The sequence below is a fragment of the Oreochromis aureus genome, linkage group 7 (genome assembly GCF_013358895.1).
Source record: "Oreochromis aureus strain Israel breed Guangdong linkage group 7, ZZ_aureus, whole genome shotgun sequence".
NCBI classification, from domain to species: domain Eukaryota; kingdom Metazoa; phylum Chordata; class Actinopteri; order Cichliformes; family Cichlidae; genus Oreochromis; species Oreochromis aureus.
In genome coordinates, this window is record NC_052948.1 from 58,379,354 (window position 1) to 58,403,357 (window position 24,004).

At 39.7% G+C, this 24,004-nt stretch overlaps 2 protein-coding genes across 2 annotated transcripts; both read right to left on the reverse strand.

Moving 5' to 3' along the window:
* Nucleotides 1–667: 667 nt before the first annotated feature.
* syt19 (synaptotagmin XIX) lies at nt 668–7,193 on the reverse strand. Its single transcript, XM_031734190.2, has 10 exons — nt 7,165–7,193; nt 7,034–7,085; nt 5,540–5,777; nt 5,357–5,430; nt 4,184–4,303; nt 3,158–3,343; nt 2,852–2,998; nt 2,500–2,619; nt 1,642–1,753; nt 668–1,547 (listed from the first exon to the last, which is right to left on the reverse strand). Exons 1-10 carry the CDS (start codon nt 7,170–7,172, stop codon nt 1,240–1,242), a joined length of 1,365 nt encoding a protein of 454 aa, XP_031590050.2. The 5' UTR covers nt 7,173–7,193; the 3' UTR covers nt 668–1,239.
* A 1,982-nt stretch (nt 7,194–9,175) lies between these two features.
* Nucleotides 9,176–15,425, reverse strand: si:dkey-12e7.4 (uncharacterized protein LOC558132 homolog). Its single transcript, XM_031734255.2, has 6 exons — nt 15,177–15,425; nt 13,525–13,576; nt 13,026–13,213; nt 11,572–11,745; nt 11,084–11,194; nt 9,176–10,194 (listed from the first exon to the last, which is right to left on the reverse strand). Exons 1-6 carry the CDS (start codon nt 15,327–15,329, stop codon nt 10,081–10,083), a joined length of 792 nt encoding a protein of 263 aa, XP_031590115.1. The 5' UTR covers nt 15,330–15,425; the 3' UTR covers nt 9,176–10,080.
* Between the last annotated feature and the right edge of the window lie 8,579 nt (nt 15,426–24,004).

Below are 24,004 nucleotides of genomic sequence, written 5' to 3' on the forward strand. Positions count from 1 at the left end.
AAATTATGATGGTGCTGATATTCCATGTGTGGCTTTGTACAATCACTTCCACTTAATCACCTTATTTCAAAGGTACATATTCTATACTGTTTAATTCTTTTTAAAATTTGTGGCAATTACTTTAATTTTTTTCCGTCCACTCACTTTATTTTGCTATGTTGTAAACTTTTCATTAATGTATGTTTTTATTTCACCCTTAAAATTTAACTGTAAATTTAATTAGTGTTTCACACACTTGGTCTTCTTTATATATATATATATATCTATATATATCTCTCTATATATGTATATATATATATACTCAAAGAAATAGATTTTACAAGGTCAAAATGACTTATAAGTCTTTGTTGTGTTTAGTCTTACCTTAAAAAGAAAAAACCTATCCTGACTCTGACAGTTGCCCGCTTGTGTTCAATTTATCACACATGTGCACAAGATGGCGCACTCTAGCCACAGAGCAGGGTGAGGACATGTTGATTATCAGGAGAAAAAGTCAACAGGTAATTTTAGTGCTTTTAAGCACTTATTATTTAAATTATTCAGTTGTGCTGAAACCTTAATACAAAAAGTGTGATATGCAGAACACTCTTTTATCACAGCATTGCCATTCTGCTAAAAATGATATCACGTTACTCATGGCATAATATTCCAATAACATTATTGTGCCTATAGCAAAATATGGAATTTATTAAGGATTCATAGGAAGTTTTAAACAACTGCATTCTATCTTGTGAATTTAATGTCTCATATATTACATTTCATAGAATAAATTGTGGATTAAAAGATACACATTGTATAAAAAATAAAAAGCAACTAATCATCCTAACTGTGGCATTCATTATTTTTCGAGTCCTCTCGTACTGATTTAGGTACATGCTAATTACATGTGGATAGCAACAAGTACAGTTTCTGCTTTAGTAACCAAAATAAACATTTAAACCAACAGTTCGCAGATAATGCCTCTCATAAACTGAGTAAGGAGAGTAATGTTAGTGTGGCATTGAGAAAGTTAAGCATTGTTACAAACTGTAACTGTAAGAAGAGCATCACATGTTTACCGCTGAGTAGCAGTAAGTACTGAGAGTAATAAAGTTTTCTGTCACTGTGAGATCAGGAAGACAACCATGTCTGGTCTTTACCTCAGCAAGTGCAGATACCTGAACAGTCTGATACACATGCTTTCAGGCAAAAACAAACAAATACAGCCATTCATGATGATAGCGTTGGTTCTGCTGTGATTCAGATCAGTAGGCCATGCCACTTTGCTACTGGCTGGCGGACTGAGCGCATCATCAAAGTCCAGTGCTCGTCTTCTGAACTCTTCTCCTTCCCCACACTCAGCTGTCCGATCAGTTGTTTGGCTGATTTGCTTGTTGGGCGAGTTTCATATATAGAGACCAAAATTTTACACCGCTCCAGATGAACCTCTGGCAAGGAGAACAAGAGGACCTCATTGAAAACGGTCACCAGGCACCGAGCCACTGTAGAGCTTTTCTGGTACTTCAGCTTGCACTGATTGCACTGGACGCTGATCCTCGCATACAGAGCTGTGCAACACATACACAGATTACATGAATGTATAACCATATGTGCATCAGAGCTGGTGTCTTTTTTGTGTGAAGGTGTCTTTTTTTAATTTACCTGCATTTGGGGATATCTCAGAAAGGACAGTTTTGACCTTTAGCAGGCCAACCTCCAGCCTCTGAGACGTGGGAAGAAATTTCAGTGACAAAAGCACCTCTCCAACAAGATCCTTTGGAGAACACATAAGTATAATGTACATTTATGCACAGTTTTAAAAAAAAGTGATATAGTTGCAGGCACAAACATAAACGACAGCATTCAGCAGGGCTAAAAATCACCACATAAGCACAAAATGTATTAAATTGCCACAGTCATAATTCAAAAGTATAACATTTTTTTCTTTTGTTTAAATTAAGTTCAGGAGGCAAAGGTCATGCTGTGGTTTTAGTTGCACTAGTGTTACAAATATATTTTTCTTTTCTTTGAGCAATTAAAAAAGTTGTAAAAGTTAAACAAAATTTTCTGTGGAAAATAAAATTCAAGCTACACAAGTGCACTTTTGGGTTCACCTGTACAATTCTAAATATTTCGCCTCACTCGTGGTTCATTAATGTTGTGGACAAAATATTAGGCATAGGTACTATAAACAATAACAAAAATTATTGCTTTTCTGAAAATGGAACAATTTTTGTATGGACTATGAAGAAGGATTACATAGTTATAACAATGTCCTTTATTATATTTTTACTATCATCTATTACGTCTGTAAATGTCTGTTTAATTATTTCCTTTTACACTAAGATTATTAGCTTTCATTTTTATTATTATGCCTAAATATAGTTCTTTTATAGTTTTGTAATCATATTAACATACTCTGTATTTCACCTTTATATAACATCAACTACTTGAGATGCTACTGAAAACCAGTCCTGTGTGCATGCTGTGTGGTGTGTGTGTGAGCGCCCCCTGCAGTACCTTCTGGGGTATCTTCAGATCCTCTTGTAGTTCCAGAGGGTAGGAGATGTTGAGCTGTCCTAAAGGAACCCTCACATCTCCTAACACTGTGTTTCTGGAGAATTTATCAAAGTCCCTCACCTGAGATGCATACAGACACCTGATAAATGATTTACACCACCTCAGATAAAATACTTTTATCATTCATACTTTTTTCTCTCTACAGGTGAAAAGAGACTAAAGTACTATAACATAGCTGTAGTGCTTATGGTTTTAAATTCTTTGGCCCTTGAAAGTATAGTACAAGCAATACCGTTTGAGTCCTGAACAAATATGTTTTAAGAATGAGAGATATGTTTGTGTAGTGCAGAACCTCCATCCTTAGGTTGATGTGATGAAGCTTATCCTCTTGTAAAACACAGCTGAACTGGTCTCCAAATAAAGGGTTACAGCTGCCTTTCACAATGCGAGTACGCCACTCCTGCAGCACTGTCCTCAGAACAGGCGACAAGCCTTCACCCTAAGAGCATCACAGCAGTAATCTATGACACCTTTGTCTTTAGTACAGAGATGCTGCGCTGAATGAAAACTCAAAGACAGCGTGGATTATATTTTTTAAATATGTATCAAGAAAAAGAAGAAAAGAAGTTCATGGAAGAAATTAACAAGAAAAGCTTACCTCTTCATCTTTAAAGCCCTCGACTTCTACAGCCTCTGATCCAGCCCACATCAGCAGTATTTTAACAAATGGTTGGAGGGTTCGGCTCTCACTGTGCTCCAAAAGGCCCTCCACCTGCAACACGGTGACCACCAGACGTGACTGCATCTGGTCATAATAGACGGAGAACCGTATCGATCCCTCCACCTGGTACGAGAGGATATGTTAAGAAAGACACAAAGGCTTGATTATGCCTGAAACTGTGTCATCAGTGATTTACTGTTAATCTTATTTTGTGAGGATTGAGGGAAGATTTAAAAAAAAATTATGTTTAAATTTCTGTTACATACTCAAATACTTGCCATTAGGAAAAGAATGGAATACTAAAATCAGCCTGCTTATCTTTTAGTCACCCTGATTCACCCTGAATATCTAAACGGATGCCAGAAGGATTTACAGGACATTTAGCTCAGACATCTTTGGTTGACAGAAGATGAATCCTAATGACTGTGGTGAGGTGTTTGTACAGCCAGAGAAATTAGTGTACACATGTATCTGTGAGCTTAAGTGTAATTCATGCACAAGTTCAAGGATATCTGTATGTTTTTGTGCAGCATATTTACACTGCATTTTTTAACGTGTCTCTCTATAAACTCACTCTTGGCGCCACCATGTGGTTATGTTTATGGCTTACTAGTAAGAGACAGAAGCTTGTAACGTTTACCTAAACGTTGGCATCTCTACTAATGATGGGAAAATCTCAATTTTACACCACTTAATTAATCTGACAGCTTTATTTAGTAGACTTTAAATAAAAAAAAGTGATAAATTCAAAACATATTTAAAACAGCTGTGCATAATTGGTGGTCATTCCTGGATGTTGCTGGTGTTGTTTTATGAATCTTTAAATTATGGATCTTTAAAGCAACACCGCACTAAAAGAATGAATATACTTTCTGTTTCATCTCACATTAATAATTTCACTGGACCTCGGGTTTCTGTCTGTCCAAAATAAAATATATAAACTGGATAAAATACCAGTTTTACCTTTTGAATAGTCGCCTGCTCTTCTTTGTCTCCAGCTTCCTCGGTGGATGCTAAGGAGGGAAACGAGGGCTGGGACAGGCAGCGACTCAGTCTGTGGGCCTCTGTGCTGACATCCTCCAGCTGCAGGCACACACACATGCACACTATTTACCCAGGAATTAAGAAAGAAAGCAGACTGGTTGTATAAGCCTTTATAACACAGAGCCCAATTAATTTTTAAGCCTCTACTCTTTACAGACTCACATCTATCTATTGAGGAAATACTTAGATATTCCACATGTACACACTGTCATGATGGATCTGGTTTCATGTACATAACATTCAAAGGGTATTACCTTATAACTGTCCTTAGACTAGAGTCCTTCACTTGCATCATAGTTGTTGTTGCCTGCTCTATCACAAAGGTGCTCAAGGTGATTTAGAAGTAGTAGCTTCAGCTTGTGATATTACATTAAACTGCTGCCTACATTCAGGTCTGTGGTACATCTGTGGTCCTCGATTTTCATCAGTCTTAATTTAGCCAACATTTGCCCTTGTTCTAAAACTCTACAAGGAAGTTTTTATACTCAGCTGAACTTTTCCTGACACAGGTCAGTCATGTGGTACGACGCAAACAGCAGACTATCCAAATAAACTGCCCGACTTCTCAAACACATCAACACAAACACCCCACCCAGCCTGTGGTTTACTTATCTGCCTTCTCTCTCCTCTAAAACAGTCCTTAGTAGAAATACATGCTAAATGCTTACTTCCGTGGTACAAAATATATTAAAACTCCTAATGGTGTGGTATTTATATCATCCTGTTTTCCTAATTTCCTACTGAAAATTCTCACGTTCAAGTAAATTGGCGTTACCTGATCACACCATGAATCTACAATTTTCAGAAATATTCCCTTCATTTTTTTTCAAGCAGTCCTACGTAAAATATTTCCTGCATTTCTCCCAAATCCTGTTCCAGAATCTTAACATGTAACTCAATAACTGTGTCAGAAAGAAATTAGCAGCAACATATTACATTTCAGAGATTCCCCTTGTTCAGATGCACAAACCCCAAGTATCAACTGAAAGACAGCAGATTCCTTGAAGTTGGATTTTCACTTAACCTGGTTTATACACTCTGGTCAAGACCATGTGCACATTAGTGCTCAATTGTGATAAAGTTTCCTCTTACTTTGGTACTTGGAGCTCCTGAGTAGTTTCCTGTTGTCGTTGGCCCTTCGTCTGAATACAGCAAATCATTATGCCCTATTGCAGAAAACAGACACAACCATGCACTTAATAATTTGTCTCACAGTCACTCTGGCTTGTCAATATGCACTGCACTGTGTCTAATTGTAATGTAATTCCTACTCACCTGCATCTTGCTGGGTGTATGTATGGGTGTATTTCTCTGTGCAGAATCTGTAGATCTGCCAGGCTAAGATGCCCAGAGCCAGCAGTAGGAGAGTGATGGAGATGCCCAGAATGCCGTATTTGACCACATCAGAAAATGGCATTCTCAGCTCTCCAGCTTTTGAAAACAGCTCCATAGGAGCTGGGTAGTCTATAAGAGTCACCATGGCTTTCTGCCGCCATGTGCCCTGCACATACCTCTGCAATACAGGAGCACAGAGCATGTGTGGATTAAAGTTATTTTAAGTTATTTACTTGCATTCCCAGATGGGAGAAAGTTTTTTTTTAATTGTATAGATTTTTTCTATTGTTAATTGTTGTTATGCACTGTATATGCTAACAATACAAGGTTTCTGATGTAACCAATACTAAGTACCTTCAGTGAAATTTACAAAAATATTCAGCACTGGTTTTGAAATGATCATCTAGTTAGTCATGTAAGGAAGAATGTATTAATCTTGCTCAATGTATTACAGTTTCAGACTGCATGTGTATGACAACACTTGGGAACTGGATTTTTAAAAATTGTATTCTCCTATTTTTAGACTAATGGCTAATAATACGGATCAACACATTGTTAGTATAGCAAGGACACTCAGTGACAGATCACTGGCAAAAAATTTAAATCTAAGCTGTAGTAGTCATTGGTCTTTGTCACTGAAAACTTTCTAGTAAAAGTAAAAATAACAACAACAACCCCTCCCCCCCCATTAACTGGGTTGTCCTCAAAGAGTAAATCAAACAAGCATTACAGGAAAAAACAATGCTCTTGTTGGTGGCGACTGTTGTTATAATTTGGCCTAACTAATTGAATCCACAGTCCAGTTTTGAGCCACTAAAATTTGGATTCTATGTGCATAATATATAAAGTTCTTTGTGTAATAAAGCCCAAATGAGTCTAGACATATATCAGCTTAACTTTTGTTTTCCTTCATGTTGAATGTGGTAAAGCACAGCCTGATCAGTTTTCTACAACCTTCTTCAATTTGCAAAAAGAAAAACAATAAAAAGAAAAATCTTATTTTTCTTCTAAAGCTGTCATATACAGTTAGTGGCATTAACAAAGTTTTACACCTGTACCTTTACCAAGAATTCTAGACATGTGCACACTAAATACCTACCAAATGTCCAAACGCCCTGCTATTATCTGAGCGTTTCCTCTAGTGAAGAAAAAACAGTACAGCTGTATCTCTTTTCTAAAACATACTTAACTCCTATCAGAGATGGTTTAGTCAAACCGGACCTGCTCTATGCAAAACACGACGGAAAAAGTAGTACCTAATGTTTCTATTAAGACAACGAAAAATCTAAGGCAATTATACAATGTGTTGCTAGGTCAGAGAATTTAAAAGGAAATGTAAAAGGTAAAAACAGATGTACACTTCACTACTGTACAGACCGTCTGTTGCTGCTTGAATCGTGGCTAAAATTACTTTAAGGACAGTTAAATATTTACCTGTGATAAGTTAAAAACTGAGGTCTCCTTTTTCTTCTTTTCTTTTCCTGTGCTATAAATCCATTGTGTGAGTGCTTACATGTCCACAGAAACAAAAGAACTTGTCTGCAAAGAGAAATTCAAACTAGTACCTTATCATGTAACTGTTGCTCCTACTTTGGTCACTCTATACACACACACACACACACACACACACACACACACACACACACACACACACACACACACACACACACACACACACACAGACACCCTCCCTCCCTCTCTCTCTCTCTTTCACCTAGCACATGACTAGCAACACACCATTCTGGGCAGACTGGTTTGATTAGATACGAATTACATTTCAGAGAGCTTAGCTCAGTGTGACCTGATCCCAACCTGTCTTCTTCATAAGGATTCCTCTGCAGGCCTGTTTACTGAGTTAGATAATTCACAACTGAATTACTGAAACTTGGAAAATACAATTGAAACTTGGAAAATAAACATTTTCTAAGTTGCATGTTCAGTTTCAGCTCTGCTTTATCATCTCTGTGGCCAAGCTGGCTGCAGATACAGGTGTTATAAAATGACAGTGGTAACGTACTTTCAACAGCTTAAAGGTTAGGCAGGATCATGACCTGTTTGTCTTAAAACACTTCCCTTGACATTGTCTCGCAGAATGGTCACCTACTATGTTGCAGGACTGCCTGCTGACAGCAAGGCCTGCAAAGGGGAAAAGGAAATGTATGTAAAAATTGGCCTATCAAGTAACACTTAATGCGGCAGGTAAATAATCAGCTAACAGTGCATATTATGTTAGCGCGATCTGCCTTATTACAAAACCTGCCATTACTGTGGGCTGCATTTAGGTGACCATGATGACAGAGTCAGACAGAGTCTGGCTGGCAGTTCTTGCTGCAGTCTACCGGTAGCGTCTCCTTTTAGTCCAGGATAGACGAATGTCACCGAACAGTGACTAAGTTTGTGGTCAAAGGCTTGCACCCATTTGCCACAGCAGATGCCCCCGATTTTCGGTAAGTGAATGTGTTTAATTGTAGGCAGGGACATTACTGGATATTCTTGTGTAATTGCTACAAAATAATTTATGTTAAGAATATTTATTTTATTTTACATTTACAATTTTTTTTCCTGGGGACCCTGTGACACCCCATTGAAGAGCCGAAAACTGGATCGCTTAAGATCTCACTGTTGGGTTTGTAAGGCCATGTTACTCCTAAATTTCTATCTTGTTCAAAGAGAAGATATAAAACAAAGTTCTAAGCTAATCGACCTTAGCGTTCTCTTTTTTAAAAAATAAGAATCGATAAAGAATCGAAAATGGAATAGGAATCGTGAAAATCTTATCAATACCCATCCCTATGTACTTTACAACCTTTTCCCACATTCTTTGTAGCTGTTCATGTTTTTAGCTCCCTATTAGGGTTGCAATGGTATGAGAATTTCTAGGTACAATAACTAACGGCATTGTGGACTTGAATTGTTACACCTTTGTTTTGCAAAGCTAAATCCACTAAAATGTCTACAAGCACAGACTCAACATGCAACAGACCGAGACTGGGTCCCAGCTTCTTTGACAGTCTTTCTGCCAGTGTCCTAATTTTTGTATGTATTGGAGTTGAATCTTAAAAACACTGTCACACATTTTTAAAATGATTATTCAACTAAATAACCAATCACTTGTAGCCATATTTGCCATTGTAGAACAACAAGTATCTCCTAGGAACAAAGAGTCTCCTGAACTGGATTCGCTCACTGAGCTGGGCTCACTGACTGAGGGAAGTAATGCATCATCTTAAACTCAAGAAAGTAGATACATTTGAGACAACCTAAAACACTTAATGAACTATATTAAAACTAAGCTTTACATCCATTTCCACTACTTAAACAGTGGCACCCATATATAAACTTAGTATTCTTAATGGTATTGATGAATGTTATCGCTTCTGTCCTAGTCTTAGGAACTCTTATTCTGTAAGTCTACAGACTAAGTGTCTTGTGCATTTGCCTGCCTGCTTTTGTGGTGTCATTTACTTTATGTGCTTAGAAAATTATACAAAAAAAACTGAAGAAATGAACATACCTCATTTCATAGTTTATAAATATTATTTACAATAACTCTTTAAGGAATAAACCAAAAGATAGTTTTGTTTGAATAAATTATTTATTAGAACTGAAAATTGAAACAATTTTTAAAGCAAATATGTGTAAAAAGACTTCCATCTTTACAGTTTCCCATTGGAGCAAACAAAATAAGGGGAAAAGCAGCAGAACCTTTCAATAAAAATAAATAAATAATAAACCCTACTTCTTTTTTTTTAAGGAATGCAAACAGGAGAAGTGCACTAGCTTGATGTAACTGTTCTCCAAGCAACCAAGATGACTATGGGCAAATTAAATGCAAATATCATACGGCCGTTAATCGTCATACCATGGTTTAAGGGCAAATCTGCAAACTGCTGCTAACCTAGTCCCTATGTAGGATATTTTATTGGATATCTGTTGTACATGTAATCATTGTGAAGACACTGATGGACCGAGAACCCATTTGCACCACGGCTGGTGTTATTTCACGGCAAGACAATCCAAAAGTCTAATAAAGTAAGGCTAAAAAGTGGGTCATAAGCTAGTGAGCTAGCTAGACAAGTAGCAGATAAAGTTTTTTATTTTTTGCCCCAAAAAATACACAGCAGGCCCACCCTAAGCGATGAAAAGTTCATGGAGTTTGTGCTAACATTTGTAAACTCTAGTCTGTGATTTTCTCTTAGCAACACAACATGCGCTTCCCTGACCGCAGGGCTCAGTGCACTTTTTGAAGGGGACAGAGCAAAATGGTTTGGAAAAAGCTCTAGTAGATACTAGAGATGGCACGATACCGATACGTAATATCGGATCGGTCCATCTCTAGTAGATACGCTCCTATAAAGTGGAATGCAGCACAATAAAAGCCATAGTTACATTCATTCTTGCATAGTTAGTGTAAAAGCAATAACCATTAGGATGAGTTAAGAATTCTCAGTCATCCTACTCATAACTGATGGACATCAAGTTCACCAAGGTATCTGCTCTCCTGTAAAGTTCAGAAATGAGCCATGGTCCTTTTCAGTTAGCCCTCCAATCACAGACAACATGGAAGAAATACTATCCTCGGGACTCAGTGGAGCCTGGAAAGAGATGGAGAGAACACAAAAGCATGTGAAACACACGCTTCTGTCATGATCCCAGGTCTGTTCTCAGGGTATTTGTGTGTTTTGGAGTGTTATTCAAATTCATTCTTGTTTATTATTATGTTAGGTCTCTCTTTGGGTCTCTTTGGCAATCATCTATATTTTCAGGTTTCACGTCTTTTACTCAGTCTTCAGCTCACAGTTTGAGTTTCTATTTGTATTAGAGTTTGTTTGATCCCTCAGTGTCTCCGTCTATCTTATTGTCCTGAGTTAAGTTCACTCAGATTTATTTTTTCTTTGATTTTCCATTTTACTTCGCTAATCACACTCTTTGTGTATTGTTTGTAGTTTAACCTCCTCATTTACTTTGACTGTGCTCAGCTGTGTTTAGCTTCTCTTACGTTTCTGCTCTCCTCATTACTTCATGTTTATTTTTAGCCCCAGTTTGCCTGTGCCCTTTGTTGCATCATAATGTGTTTTAACCATCCATCTATCCATCTTCTTCCACTTATCCGAGGCCGGGTTGCGGGGGCAGCAGCCCATGCAGAAAAGCCCAGACCTCCCTCTTCCCAGCCACCTCCTCCAGCTTGTCTGGGGGAACACCATGGCCTTCCCAGGCCAGCCGAGAGATATAATCTCTCCAGCGTGTCCTGGATCTGCCCCGGGACACGCTGGCAACTGTTGCTTTTATTTTTGTGCGCTTTGTATTTTGTATTTTAGACTCTTTGGGGTTTTTTTTGTTTGTTAAAACCAATAGGCTTTTGTTATTTTGGATCTGGACTTTATATAGTTACAAGCAGCAGCTTATATTTGAGTCCTTTTAACTACTTCGATAAGGAAGGTACAGCCTTCCTTATCGATTATGTCATTTAAAGTAGGCCCTTACCTCTGACCCCCCCATGTCAGTGCGTACCCAGCCGGGGTGTATAGCCATACAGAGAATCCCATCTGGCTCTAGGTCTACAGCCATGCAGCGACTAACCATGTTTAGGGCACTCTAAAATGACAAGCACAAACAGGTTACCATGAAACACAAAGAAAATGAATTTCCCCTTGACCCCTCTTTTCATACTCATATTACAGTACAGTTAACCCAAGTTAACTGATTAGCAGTCCGTTACTTTTTATTATGCAGTATTATCTAATAACTCTTCTTTCCTTTAACCTGGAAGCTGCTGGGAGCTCCTGCTAGCTGCTAATAGCCAATAATTACTGTTCTGAATGTTTCGTGCAACTCCACATTTTCCTCAATTCTCTAACAGTGGTTGAAAGTGCAAAGTGAACATGGCCCACACACCTATAACAGCAATATTAATGCGAAATACTCACAGCTTAAATAAACTGTAATTATTCTTTAAATCACAGTAACAATACCTTGGATGTCCTGTAGGGGTACCATTTGAAGTTGTTGGCTCTCTCACCCCAGGCGAGCTCCACAGAGCCCAGGAGTGAGGTCACGTTAATAACCGCTGCCCTCTGGATTCCCATTGTAGCTGAGCCTCCTGCCCCTCCTCGGGACGCAGCTTTCTTTAGAAGAGGCAGATAAGCCTGGCAGAAAAAAGAAGACACACACATTATAGCTGGAAGCACCAATAAAGTCACAGTTTATGACTGGTTTAAAATTATTAAAAAACTATAAAATTTATAGTTTTTGTTTTAGTAGTTTAATATTTATATTTACATATGCTGTGTAGCATGCTGATTATTATACTTTTAACATTTTAAATATGAATTTGTCAAACTGACACATTTTACACTGTATGTGTTTAGAGATGATGCTAGTGCTGCCCTCTGGTGGCAGCGTTTCCATGTAGCAGCCAAAAAGCCACAATTCTCCACATACACTTTTTCAATTTTCTCAAACTTTACTGATGCTACTGAAATATTCTACTTTTATTTAATTATTATTTTTTGCTTTTTAAAAAAATAAATAAAATCAAAACAAATATTCAAAACAAAAAAGAAAAACAAAAATCAACAAGTTGAAGCAGAGATCAACAAAAAAAACTAATAATACAGCCAGACAGCTTCAAACTGCTTGATTCTCCACAACGCAACTCTATTTAAAAACAAGCATTTTTAAGACAAATGACAGCTACACCCTTTTAGGTTTTTATAGGTTAAAACAAGTTTTTCCTCAAATTACTGATTAATCATTTAGTCATTCAGTCATTAAAACTCTCTGGGAGAAACAAAAAACAAACAAAGACCTAAGATGACATTTTCAGTTCTGTTACAATCTGAAGTGTAATTATCTCCCAAAGCCTGCAGAGAGGGCTGAGAAGCAGGCGTCTGCTCTAAAGTATGTGATGTAGTGTTGATTTCAAACCACATTTACAACTTTACAGACGGCGATTATAGAAGACCTCCGGGCAGCAATTTGGCCTTGCAGTTGCAGAAAGTGTTCTTTAACAGAAGCAAACTGTGTGTCAGGAACAATCTGCCATGCTGCCACGCTTCTGATCAGTGCCTGAGTTTTACCAGCACAGGAGGGTTACTCTGTAGTCCACCCTAAAATCAGCGGCCAACAAAATAATTGACTTTTAATTAATATTTATGGCATTCGGTCTGCCCCAGGCAACAGGGTTTTGTTACTTCTGTCCATCAAGGTCATGTCTTTATGTTGGCTTCCAGCACTGAGGAAATGAAACACTCATGGGTCCTGCTCGCGGCGACTGAGGAAAACAGAACGCTGGGCTCTTTTCTTTTGGTTATTTCACTGTCTGGTGATGTAAGAGGTTCCAAACAAAACTTTTTCAGAGCTACTAAGGAGCTGATTCACAGCACAGAATGTGGCAAGAGGCACACAATATATAAATAAAAATTACCTTAGTGATCATTAGAGGAGCCACAGTGTTGGTGTGGAAGTTTTCTATCATCATCTCGGCGGTAACAGAATGAAAGTCGGCCACCACTTTGATGCCCGCATTGTTGATCAGGCAGTTCAGACCTTCTTCTTGCACCAGCTTGCTCACCTCTTCTACAGACTTCTCTATGCTCTCCTGGTTCACTACATCTAGTAAAGAGACATAAACTAATCAAAGCTGAACATAAAGAAAATCATGCAATGCTCTCAGCAACAAGATTTTTGGGGGCTAAAGAATCATAAAAGGACAAGGTGATCATGAAATGTGGCTCAGATCTTAAATACTATGAATTGCATTAAGCCATGTGATTGGCTGATTAGATATTTACAATAACAAGCATTTGAACGGGTGTATCTAACAAAGTGGCCGATGGCCTGTCGTAAAGAGTGTGATTTTGTGTTTTAAGTTTTCATAAATTTTTCTGTCTATACACAGAAAACAATGTTCTTCTCAGTCTTACCCAAAGTGATTATGTGGATGTTGGGATGCTTCTCTGCCAGTTCCTGAAGTTTCTGTAGGTCAAAATCACAGTCGGATAGCGGTGAGGGGGGATGTCTTGATCCTGTTTATTTCTATGTTAACTGAGGGGTGTACTACAAACCAAGCTCAGATAGCCAGGGTCTGTTTGTGTTAACTGGCTCAAGAAAACCTTACCGGCTATGATGAAAATTGGTTTCCAACTTTCTCCGGTAACAAAGGCTTTCTGATTCAGACACTGTGCATATTTTCTGATGCAAAAAAGCCAATTTTCTATTATTAGCGGCACTTACAGCAATGTGACAAATACACAGGTTGTTTATGCAAAATGCATTTCTTCCTCAGAAAATCCATATCGCACTCAGAGCATATTGTCAAGAAAAGTTAAAAAGTATCAATTTTAAACCACCACCTTTCTGACATTTAAAATTCAGGCTCAACACGACTAAATCATAAATCCTGCTTCATAGTACAGCCCTCTGGTGACCATCAGTGTTTGCTCAAAGGAGGAGAATAACTGGCCAGTGTACTTTTTTCCTTACTTGAATGTCAACATGTTTGCCTTGTCAGTGGAGTGTTGTTTGAACATGTCACCTAAAAGAAATGTTGCTGTATTTTTAATGCTGCATAAAGACACAAAAGCTGCTGATAGGATTAGGATACAAAAGCACAACGACAAGTAACACAATGCGAGATCCCAACAGACTTGCTCTCTCTCACATACAGATTCCACTATAACATACAGGCCAAAGTAATTTCAGATTATGTTACCCATGTATACTGAGATTGTTGCCACTTGTTAGATTTAGATTAACAAACTCCAAAAATTTAGCTAAAAATAAAATTGAATTTAATTAATGTGGTAAGGATCCTACAATAAAATAATCAGAAACAATCAGAAGACCTTATGGGCGTGCACTTGGCAACAGTGGGAAGGAAAAGCAGACTTTTAACAGGAAGACACCTCCAGCAGAAACGGGCCCAGGGACAGGGAGCCACCAGGCGTGACCAGTTTGGTCTGGGATGAGCTTTTACTCAAACACTTTAAACATGGATCAGCGCTGGCGGAAACAAGTCTTTATTTAGCCTTTATCCTACACATGACAATGTTTGAAATAATCTTAAATTTAACATATTTTTGTTAAGAACATATTTTAATTAAAATTGTGGGTTTTTTAAAGAAAAGATCAATATAGTGTACATCACTTTTTTCTTACACATTTACTAAAATATGACATCTTTTTCAATAAATACCTAACCTCTTCTTTTACTTTATGAATAAGTTGTAAAACTTATGCGAAATGTTCATATTTAGCGTTTTTTTAACCGAGTCATACTTTTTTGGAAGATATTTTTCCATTCCTATTTTTTTAACTAAAGGGGGGAAATTATTCCGTTTCAGCGTGTTATATTCACTTGTCTTCACAGATGAGTCAAATACGCATGCGCCGACGGATTACTTAAACGCGACCAAAGCGACATTGACTGAAATACGAAGAATCACTGTTTGACTATTCTCGGGAGTTAACATACACACTTGTATTATCCAAATAGCTGTCTTTGGAGTGGTCCATCAGCTTTGTTCCATTACTGCTAGCCATCAATGCACACAGCGAGTTTCGTGTTGGTGTTTACCTGTGCGTTACCAGGGTTTCTGCACGTGGCTATTATCTTTCCAGGTGAAAACTGTCCACTTGCCAGACTGTCCACTAACTGCAGCCCGAGGCCCCGGCTGGCTCCAGTAATCAGCACAGAGCCGCATTTTTTAAAATTCATAGCAGCACTCATGATGGACTGTATATGTCCCTGTGCGCGAGCTCTTAGATAATCTGCAGGCGTCACGCGACTCCCCCAGCAGGGGGAAAGCTTGCTCCACTGGGGCTTGGGATTCTTCTTCTTCGTCTACGGAGTTTCATTAAATTGCTATCCCTTTAAGTTTCATTACTGCCTCCTTCTGGTTTTAGTCCTTCATTGCAGCCCACTGTTGTCTCATAATTGCTGCTGTTACTTGAATTGCTTTAAAAACTTAAATATGCGAGAAGCCACGCATGGCTCCACTCTCTTCTCTGCCCGCGTTTTTTGGACACTGGATATTTCTCTAAACCTGTAAGTTACTGTAATCATTTTTAAACTTTTAATGACTGGCTATTTTCTACTCTACCCCAGTTCTTCAACATCACCTCAAATCAGCAGCTAGACAGCTGAAACGTGGACACAGTTAGGTGTTCTGCCAGGACAATTATCTCAAACACAAATCAAAACCGGTTTTGGAATTTATAAAGCTCGCTGACATTGAGCTTTCTGGACCATGACCTCAAATCATTTGAAAATTTGTGGACTATACTGTAAACCTGTATTCTTCTCAGGAAACTACTAAGCAGTGCAACAGTTGTGCCAAGAAGAGTGCTCAAATATTCAGCCAGAATTATGCCAGAAGCTTGCTGGTGGCTACCAAAACTGCCTGGTAATTCAGGTAAAATGAATGGTGCTTTGACCATGAGCCGTTGCTAACTTCTGAAGTGCAGCTTTTAATTATTATCATATGATGCAGTGCAACTAAGAACTAACCCAACAACGGTACCATTCTGATTAAAACCTAGTAGATTAGTAGTGTGTTACCAATGGAATTCTTGGTGATTGTACTCCCAACCACCCTCAGATCATTAACAAGCTCTCCCATGTAGTTTTGGGGTGATCCACCACCTTTCTCGTGATCATTTTCATCCATGAGCCAAGATCTTTCGCACGGACTCCAGATCACAGGTGACTGACAGCTTTGCGCAGGTCTATGATTTTGTTCTTGGTGTCCTCTGATGACAGCTCTTTGGTCTTGCCCATGGTGTAGGAGAGGGTGGAAGAAATTGATTCTGTGGACAGGTGTGCTTTACACACATAACAAACTGAGATCAGGAGTATCTGTAATTGATTAACTGACTGCAATCACTAATCTGTGGGAGCTAGAATTCTGTTTGGGTTGTAGGGGATCAAATATTTATTTCATGTATTGACATGCAAATAGCTTTGAGATTTTGGGTTGACATTTTGTCTCTCTCTATTAAAATGAGATGATTTATTTCTTTGTAAGTGAGCAAACTTCCAAATTCAGCAGGGGAAACAAATATTTATTTCCCTCACTGTATGTAAATCTCTGTCAACTATAAATGTGATGTCTTCCCTGAATTAATTCCTGGCTGTTGTAATGGTTGACAGTGCTAACAGTGACTCATTCCACAGAGTATTTCATTTTCTTCTGCTTTTTTTTTTACCCTATAATGGTTACAGGAATGTATATAGCTTAACAGCACAAACACTCAAATAAGCTGATATTCTCCTACAAATGCCAGTGTGGCCACTGTGTACAGTACCTGAGACTTTGACCAAGAATAACCTCACAAACAGAGCCTGGTAGTAGTTGGAAAAATAAAATAGAGGCATCAACACCGCAGACAATGAAGTTAATAAAAAGGAGGTCTCTGTACTTTTCATTGTTTTGAAGCTCTGGATTGAACATTTCCACAATTCACTGTGCACAAAACCCCAAACAGCTGTGTTTGCAGCAGAGTCATCTTTACTTAAGCAGCAAGATGCATTTCTCAATGAAAGCTAATAATCCATAAGTTCAGGGATCACAGAGGAAAAACAAACAGAGTTATGGGTTTTATTTAATATTTTTTGAGCTCAAAAGACAATGATCATATTAAACAATGGAAATCGAGGCGCAGGAGTGGGGAGGAAATAGCAGTGTGTCCCAAGTCTCTGCTTTATTTTGATCGTTATAATACACAGAAGTGCAGGTAAAAGCATAAAATAATTAATGCTGGGTAAATGTTTTAGGAAAATGTATTGCAATCAGTCACTACCTCTTTGATCCACACATATCAAAAAAGCTTTGTATCTTCCCTGCTATCTTTCCGATCTTTGCCTTCAGTTTTGCTCTGTGTAAGAGGAGTAGACTCACTCATTTATGGCACACAGGTTCTGTGTAATCGCTTCAAAGAACTTTGTCACTTCTTTTTCTGGCTTGTCATATTTTGGTGAAACCTGTCAAATTAATTCCTGGTAAACTCACCTGTAATATTGCAAGAGTTTACTATCAATAGCTTTTTTTTCATACTCTCATACCCTCTTTTCTTCCGATATCGACAAGACTGCTACACCTAAATGAAAACTCTTGGAGAGCATTTTTGTACTTGAGCCACACACACCCACCAAAAACCACGCAAAAACAAAACATAACAAGTGCCAAATTACTTCTGAATGAAAAGGGCTGTATCTTACTCATGTGCTGTGATAGAAACCCAAGAAAAGCCAAAGAAAGTCCAGACACTGATTATGAGATAAAGTTAGCAATACTCATATGTAAAGTAGCAATGGCATGCTTACATTGTAGACCAGGGCCCGTGATAGCAGAAATATATAAACCTGCGTACACCATCCAATCACATTGTCCTTATTATGTAACTTGCATGCTAGGTGGTCTAATGACACATATTCCAGTAATTTCGTCCACTGCCCTTGAGTCTTAAATGGGGCTGTATTGGTGATCCTAAAGGACACACTTCCTTGCACAGAACGTTAACAGCCTGTAGAGCTGCTTTGCAAACTTCCCCCTGATTTTGTCATTCGCCGTTCCGAGTAGCATACACAATGGACTACATTCAATTTCACTATAGAGGATCTTATCCAGTTCACATTTTATAACCCATTACTGTATTTCAAACTGAAGGTGCTGAAGCACATTCAAAAATGAGAAAAATGTGCAACATACCAAACACTTACATGTCTGCCTAGATTATAATAAATTATTTACAATAACGCTGAAGCTAAAATGAAGGTAAATTAGTCTTCTCTCAGAACTACCAATAGTTTTTCATTAGTTTGATGTGAAGTTGGGAGGGGAGGGAGGGAGAGCCTTCAGTTTTCAGGCCCCTCTTCTGTGGAACCAGCTTCCAGTTTGGATTCGGGAGACAGACACTATCTCTACTTTTAAGATTAGGCTTCAAACTTTCCTTTTTGCTAAAGCATATAGTTAGGGCTGGATCAGGTGACCCTGAATCCTCCCTTAGTTATGCTACAATAGGTGTAGGCTGCCGGGGATTCCCATGATGCACTGAGTATTTCCTTTCCAGTCACCTTTCTCACTCACTATGTGTTAACAGACCTCTCTGCATTGAATCATACTTGTTATTAATCTCTCCCTCTCTTCCACAGCATGTCTTTTATCCTGTCTTCCTTCTCTCATCCCAACCGGTCGCAGCAGATGGCCCCGCCCCTCCCTGAGCCTGGTTCTGCCGGAGGTTTCTTCCTGTTAAAAGGGAGTTTTTCCTTCCCACTGTCGCCAAAGTGCTTGCTCATAGGGGATCATTTGATTGTTGGGTTTTTTCTCTGTATGTATTATTGTAGGGTTTACCTTACAATATAAAGCGCCTTGAGGTGACTGTTGTTGTGATTTGGCGCTGTATAAATAAAATTGAATTGAACTGAATTGAAGTTACCTGCAGTGCAATAACTAGTGCCTTTATAAATATAAGAAATGGTGACAAAGCAAAAAAAGAGACTGCCTAGTATATGCATTAATTTGCTCTGATGAACATGCATTCACACTCGAATGCTTATTAAAGCCAGTAGCTGTTAATGTGTTTCCTTCTACTTTCTCAAATTTACTGGAATCTACACAAGGTGGAAGGAGTACCATCTAAGATCACATTGATCACATTTAAGGGAATTTGATTCTACTGATGCAGTCAAAATATATGATTAGATAGTCTGGCCTTCATGAATACTGAATTTATAAAGGGGACTTACTCTTTGCATTCATTTAGTTTTCAAATATTGAAGCTAAGATGGAGGCGCAGCGATAAGGGTGACAGCACAGCTGATGGAGCTTATGCAGTCACAGCACACAGATGGTTTCTCTGGCAGCTTCCTAAGTCCAGATTTTCTTAAAGCTTCTGGTGCTTGGGAGCGGCAGATACTCTGGGTCTGCTCCAGGGTCAGTTAATTTGGAATTTGGCTGCTATGCCTCCATTTACAGACACATTACTTTGGCACCAAGCGCACAGTGCAAGTGATGAGGTAGTGGTACAATGTGTGGTGCAGAGATTTGCTCGTGGAACTGGAGAGTGTTAAGTGGCTTGCCTAAGCACACACAATAGTGCTAAAGACAAGACAACAGCAAGTTAATGGCTTATATTGGAGTTGGTCTGCCTGGTAATCAGCGCAGTGCAGAGGGACATGCAGAACATGGTGTTTCCATTTTGCTGGTTCTACTGCAACTTTACACATTTACAGACTCTAAGAAAAAAGCTCTGGTAATGAATGACACAGTCCATGTCCACCAGAGTTGTATTACTTGAAACAGCTGCCTCTGAGCTATGCTGACTATATGAATGACCAGACAGTACTCTAATTATAGTTAGTGGACTTCAAATATTGAAAAATAAAAAATTTAGGACCACCCTCAAAACCCTCATCAGAAATGCATCAGAGTGTTTTAATTTCATTAAAAAAAAGATGGCAAAGTGACACAAAGGCACAGGATGTGAATGTGATAACCTGCCCGTGTGGCTTTAGGGCCAATAGTTCAGTGCAAGGCTCTCTTTAAAGTTTTAGTCTTTAATATGTTCAAGAATCTGAGCATGAAAAGAAAAACCTTAATGTAGTCAAACTTTTCAACTCAATCTACAATTTAATTCACCGTGAAATTTCTGACAAAAACACAGGTCAGGTATCTTGAATCATCCCATATGGGCTAAGGGGGGCATTGTAACTCTTTTGAAAGCTCCATGACATGCAGTGCTCAGGCTGTTTACTAAAGGCTCTTATATCTGAGAAGTATAGCAGCACGGCATAGGTTTGCAAAGTTGCATCTGACATTCAAGACCAAAATGGAGTGGAGCATGTCATGTAAAAATCAGAAACAGCATATTAGCATGAACACTGCATACCAGTTGTCACGCACAGTGGTGGAGGAGTGAAGATTTGGGCTTGTGTCACAGCTATTGGACCTGGGCTCCTTGCAGTTACGGGTTAACCATGAACTCCTCTGTACACCAAAGTATTCTAGAGGCAAACGTGAGATCATGTCTCCAACAGCTAAAGCTTGTCCAAAATTCGGTCATGCCTCAGGACAATGATCCCAAGCAACACTGTACAAAAAAGGTGAACTCAGATTTCTTCACAATGATGTGAGAGATTGAAAACATTATACAGAGAACAATTACTTCAAGTTCTTGCTGCTAAACGTGGTTCTACCAACTACCAAATCATAAAGTCTACTTAGTTTTTTAACAGACTATTTTCACATGAATATTTTCTTCATCGAATGAAATGTGAACATTTAAAAAGGGGTTGAACAGCATTAATTTCCAAGTTAACAACAGACACAGTGGGCTAAAGAGCTGCATATATCACAAATAAGGAGTTGGTAGAAACAAAAAAAAACTAAAGCTAAAGCTGAAAATAAACAAAGCTAATAAAATAAACTAGGGTGACCATATTTTGATTTCCGAAAAAGAGGACACTTGGATCAGTCATGAAGAACTTGCTTAAAGAAACATATTTAACATATTTAAACGATGCCTTCTCTGTGCGGTTAATGAATTGTGAAATAAAAAATGTCATATAGGCTTTTACAAGTCAACAAGTGCAAAAATAATAATAACTTAAAAGCCTCTGGAATTAAATAATGGTACAGAAATAATGCCTCATCTGCATAAGAAAAATTACCAGTACTGGGCCGGTAAGAGGGAAATTTCTTTTGCAGTTCGTCTGAAAAGATGCAGTTGCGCTTCGGGATCTTTTAAACATCATTAGGGGCATTGCTGCGCGCTGTCTGTCCCGTCCGTGAGTGCAGAACAAGCGCTCACAAAGCAGCAGCTCGGGGATGACGTCACACACATGGGTCCTCTGTCGGACTATTGGATTTTATCTCAAACCCCCCCCGGACGCCCCGGACAGAACGTAAAAAGTGGACATGTCCAGGGAAAAGAGGACAGTTGGTCACCCTATGTAAACGAACCTCTGAAACAGTCAAAAGCCATGATAACACGTGTATTTTCTATTCACAGGTTATTCATAGTTTTGATTGATGTAGCTTTGGATGAAAAAAATACATTTTTAGACTAATTTATGGAGTAAAGTAAAAAAAAAAAAAAAAAAAAAAAAAAAAAAAAAAAAAAATATATATATATATATATATATATATATATATATATATATATATATATATATATAAAAAAAACACCCAGCACGCCCCTGCGGGCGGTTTATCCTTCAAGCTCGGGTCCTCTACCAGAGGCCTGGGAGCTTGAGGGTCCCACCATGCAGTATCTTAGCTGTTCCCAGGACTGCGTTCTTCTGGACAGAGATCTCCGATGTTGTTCCCGGGATCTGCTGGAGCCACTCGCCTAGCTTGGGAGTCACCGCACCTAGTGTTCCGATTACCACGGGGACCACCGTCACCTTCACCCTCCACATCCTCTCGAGCTCTTCTCTGAGCCCTTGGTATTTCTCCAGCTTCTCGTGTTCCTTCTTCCTGATATTGCTGTCATTCGAACCGCTACATCGATCACTACAGCCGTCTTCTTCTGTTTGTCTACCACCACTATGTCCGGTTGGTTAGCCACCACCATTTTGTCCGTCTGCATCTGGAAGTCCCACAGGATCTTAGCTCGGTCATTCTCCACCACCCTTGGGGGCATCTCCCATTTTGACCTCGGGACTTCCAGGTTATACTCGGCACAGATGTTCCTGTACACTATGCCGCCACTTGGTTATGGCGCTCCATATATGCCTTGCCTGCTAGCATCTTGCACCCTGCTGTTATGTGCTGGATTGTCTCTGGGGCATCTTTACACAGCCTGCACCTGGGGTCTTGCCTGGTGTGATAGACCCCAGCCTCTATGGATCTTGTACTCAGAGCTTGTTCTTGTGCTGCCATGATTAGTGCCTCTGTGCTGTCTTTCAGTCCAGCTTTGTCCAGCCACTGGTAGGATTTCTGGATATCAGCCACCTCCTCTATCTGCCGGTGGTACATACCGTGCAGGGGCCTGTCCTTCCATGATGGTTCCTCGCCTTCCTCCTCTTTCTTGGGTTTCTGCTGCCTGAGGTATTCACTGAGCACGCTGTCAGTTGGGGCCATCTTCGTGATGTATTCGTGGATGTTTCTTGTCTCATCCTGGACTGTGGTGCTGACACTCACCAGTCCCCGGCCCCTTCCTTCTGCTTAGCATACAGCCTCAGGGTGCTGGACTTGGGGTGAAACCCTCCATGCATGGTAAGGAGCTTTCTTGTCTTTATGTCAGTGGCTTCTATCTCCTCCTTGGCCAGCCTATTACCCCAGCAGGGTACCTGATCACGGGCAGGGCGTGGGTGTTGATGGCCCGGATCTTGTTCTTACCGTTCAGCTGACTCCTCAGGACTTGCCTGACCCTCTGCAGGTACTTGGTGGTTGCAGCTTTCCTAGCGCCCTCTTCATGGTTCCCATTCGCCTGCGGGATCCCCAGGTACTTGTAACTGTCCTCTATGTCTGCAATGTTGCCTTCTGGTAGTTCAATCCCCTCAGTTCTGACTACCTTCCCTCTTTTGTTACCATCCGACTACACTTCTCCAGTCCGAACGACATTCCAATGTCATTGCTGTATAGCCTGGTAGTGTGTATCAGTGAATCGATGTCTCGTTCACTCTTGGCATACAGCTTGATGTCATCCATGTACAGGAGGTGGCTGACAACCGCTCCGTTTCGTAGTCGGTATCCGTAGCCAGTCTTGTTAATGATCTCACTGAGGGGTTCAGGCCTATGCAGAACAGCAGTGGGGACAGAGCATCTCCTTGGTAGATCCCGCACTTGATGGTGACTTGTGCTATGGGCTTGGAGTTGGCCTCTAGTGTTGTACGCCACATCCCCATTGAGTTCCTGATGAAGGCTGGTCCTGTTGATCTTGTACAATTCTAGGCATTCCAGTATCCAGCTGTGGGGCATTGAGTCATAGGCCTTCTTGTAATCAATCCAGGCAGTGCACAGGTTGGTCAGTCTGGTCTTGCAGTCTCGGCTGACCGTTCTGTCTACCAGTAGCTGGTGTTTTGCGCCTCTGGTATTCTTGCCAATCCCTTTCTGTGCCCCGCTCATGTATTGACCCATGTGCCTGTTCATCTTAGCCGATATGATGCCTGACAGGAGCTTCCATGTAGTACTGAGGCAGGTTATTGGTCGGTAGTTGGATGGGACCGGTCCCTTCTTGGGGTCCTTGGGGATCAGGACCGTCCGACCTTGGTTAGCCATTCCGGTGTCTCTCGTTAACTAGCAGCTGGTTCATTTGTGCTGCCAGACGCCGTGGAGTGCAGTCAGCTTCTTCAGCCAGTAGGCGTGAACCATGTCGGGCCCTGGTGCTGTCCAACTCTTCATACTGGAGACCCTTTCTTGGATATCTGCCACTGTGATGGTTACTGGACCCTGTTCAGGA

Coding starts and splice junctions, on each gene's coding strand:
- si:dkey-12e7.4 (XM_031734255.2), bottom strand. CDS start 15,329: ATGAGTGCTGCTATGAATTTTAAAAAATGCGGCTCTGTGCTGATTACT. Junction 13,577..15,176: donor GAAACCCTGGTAACGCACAG/GTAAACACCAAC, acceptor TTTGACCTACAG/AAACTTCAGGAACTGGCAGA. Junction 11,746..13,025: donor CTCCTCTAATGATCACTAAG/GTAATTTTTATT, acceptor TTTTTCTGCCAG/GCTTATCTGCCTCTTCTAAA.
- syt19 (XM_031734190.2), bottom strand. Junction 5,431..5,539: donor ATACACCCAGCAAGATGCAG/GTGAGTAGGAAT, acceptor TTTCTGCAATAG/GGCATAATGATTTGCTGTAT. Junction 3,344..4,183: donor AGCAGGCGACTATTCAAAAG/GTAAAACTGGTA, acceptor CTCTCGTACCAG/GTGGAGGGATCGATACGGTT.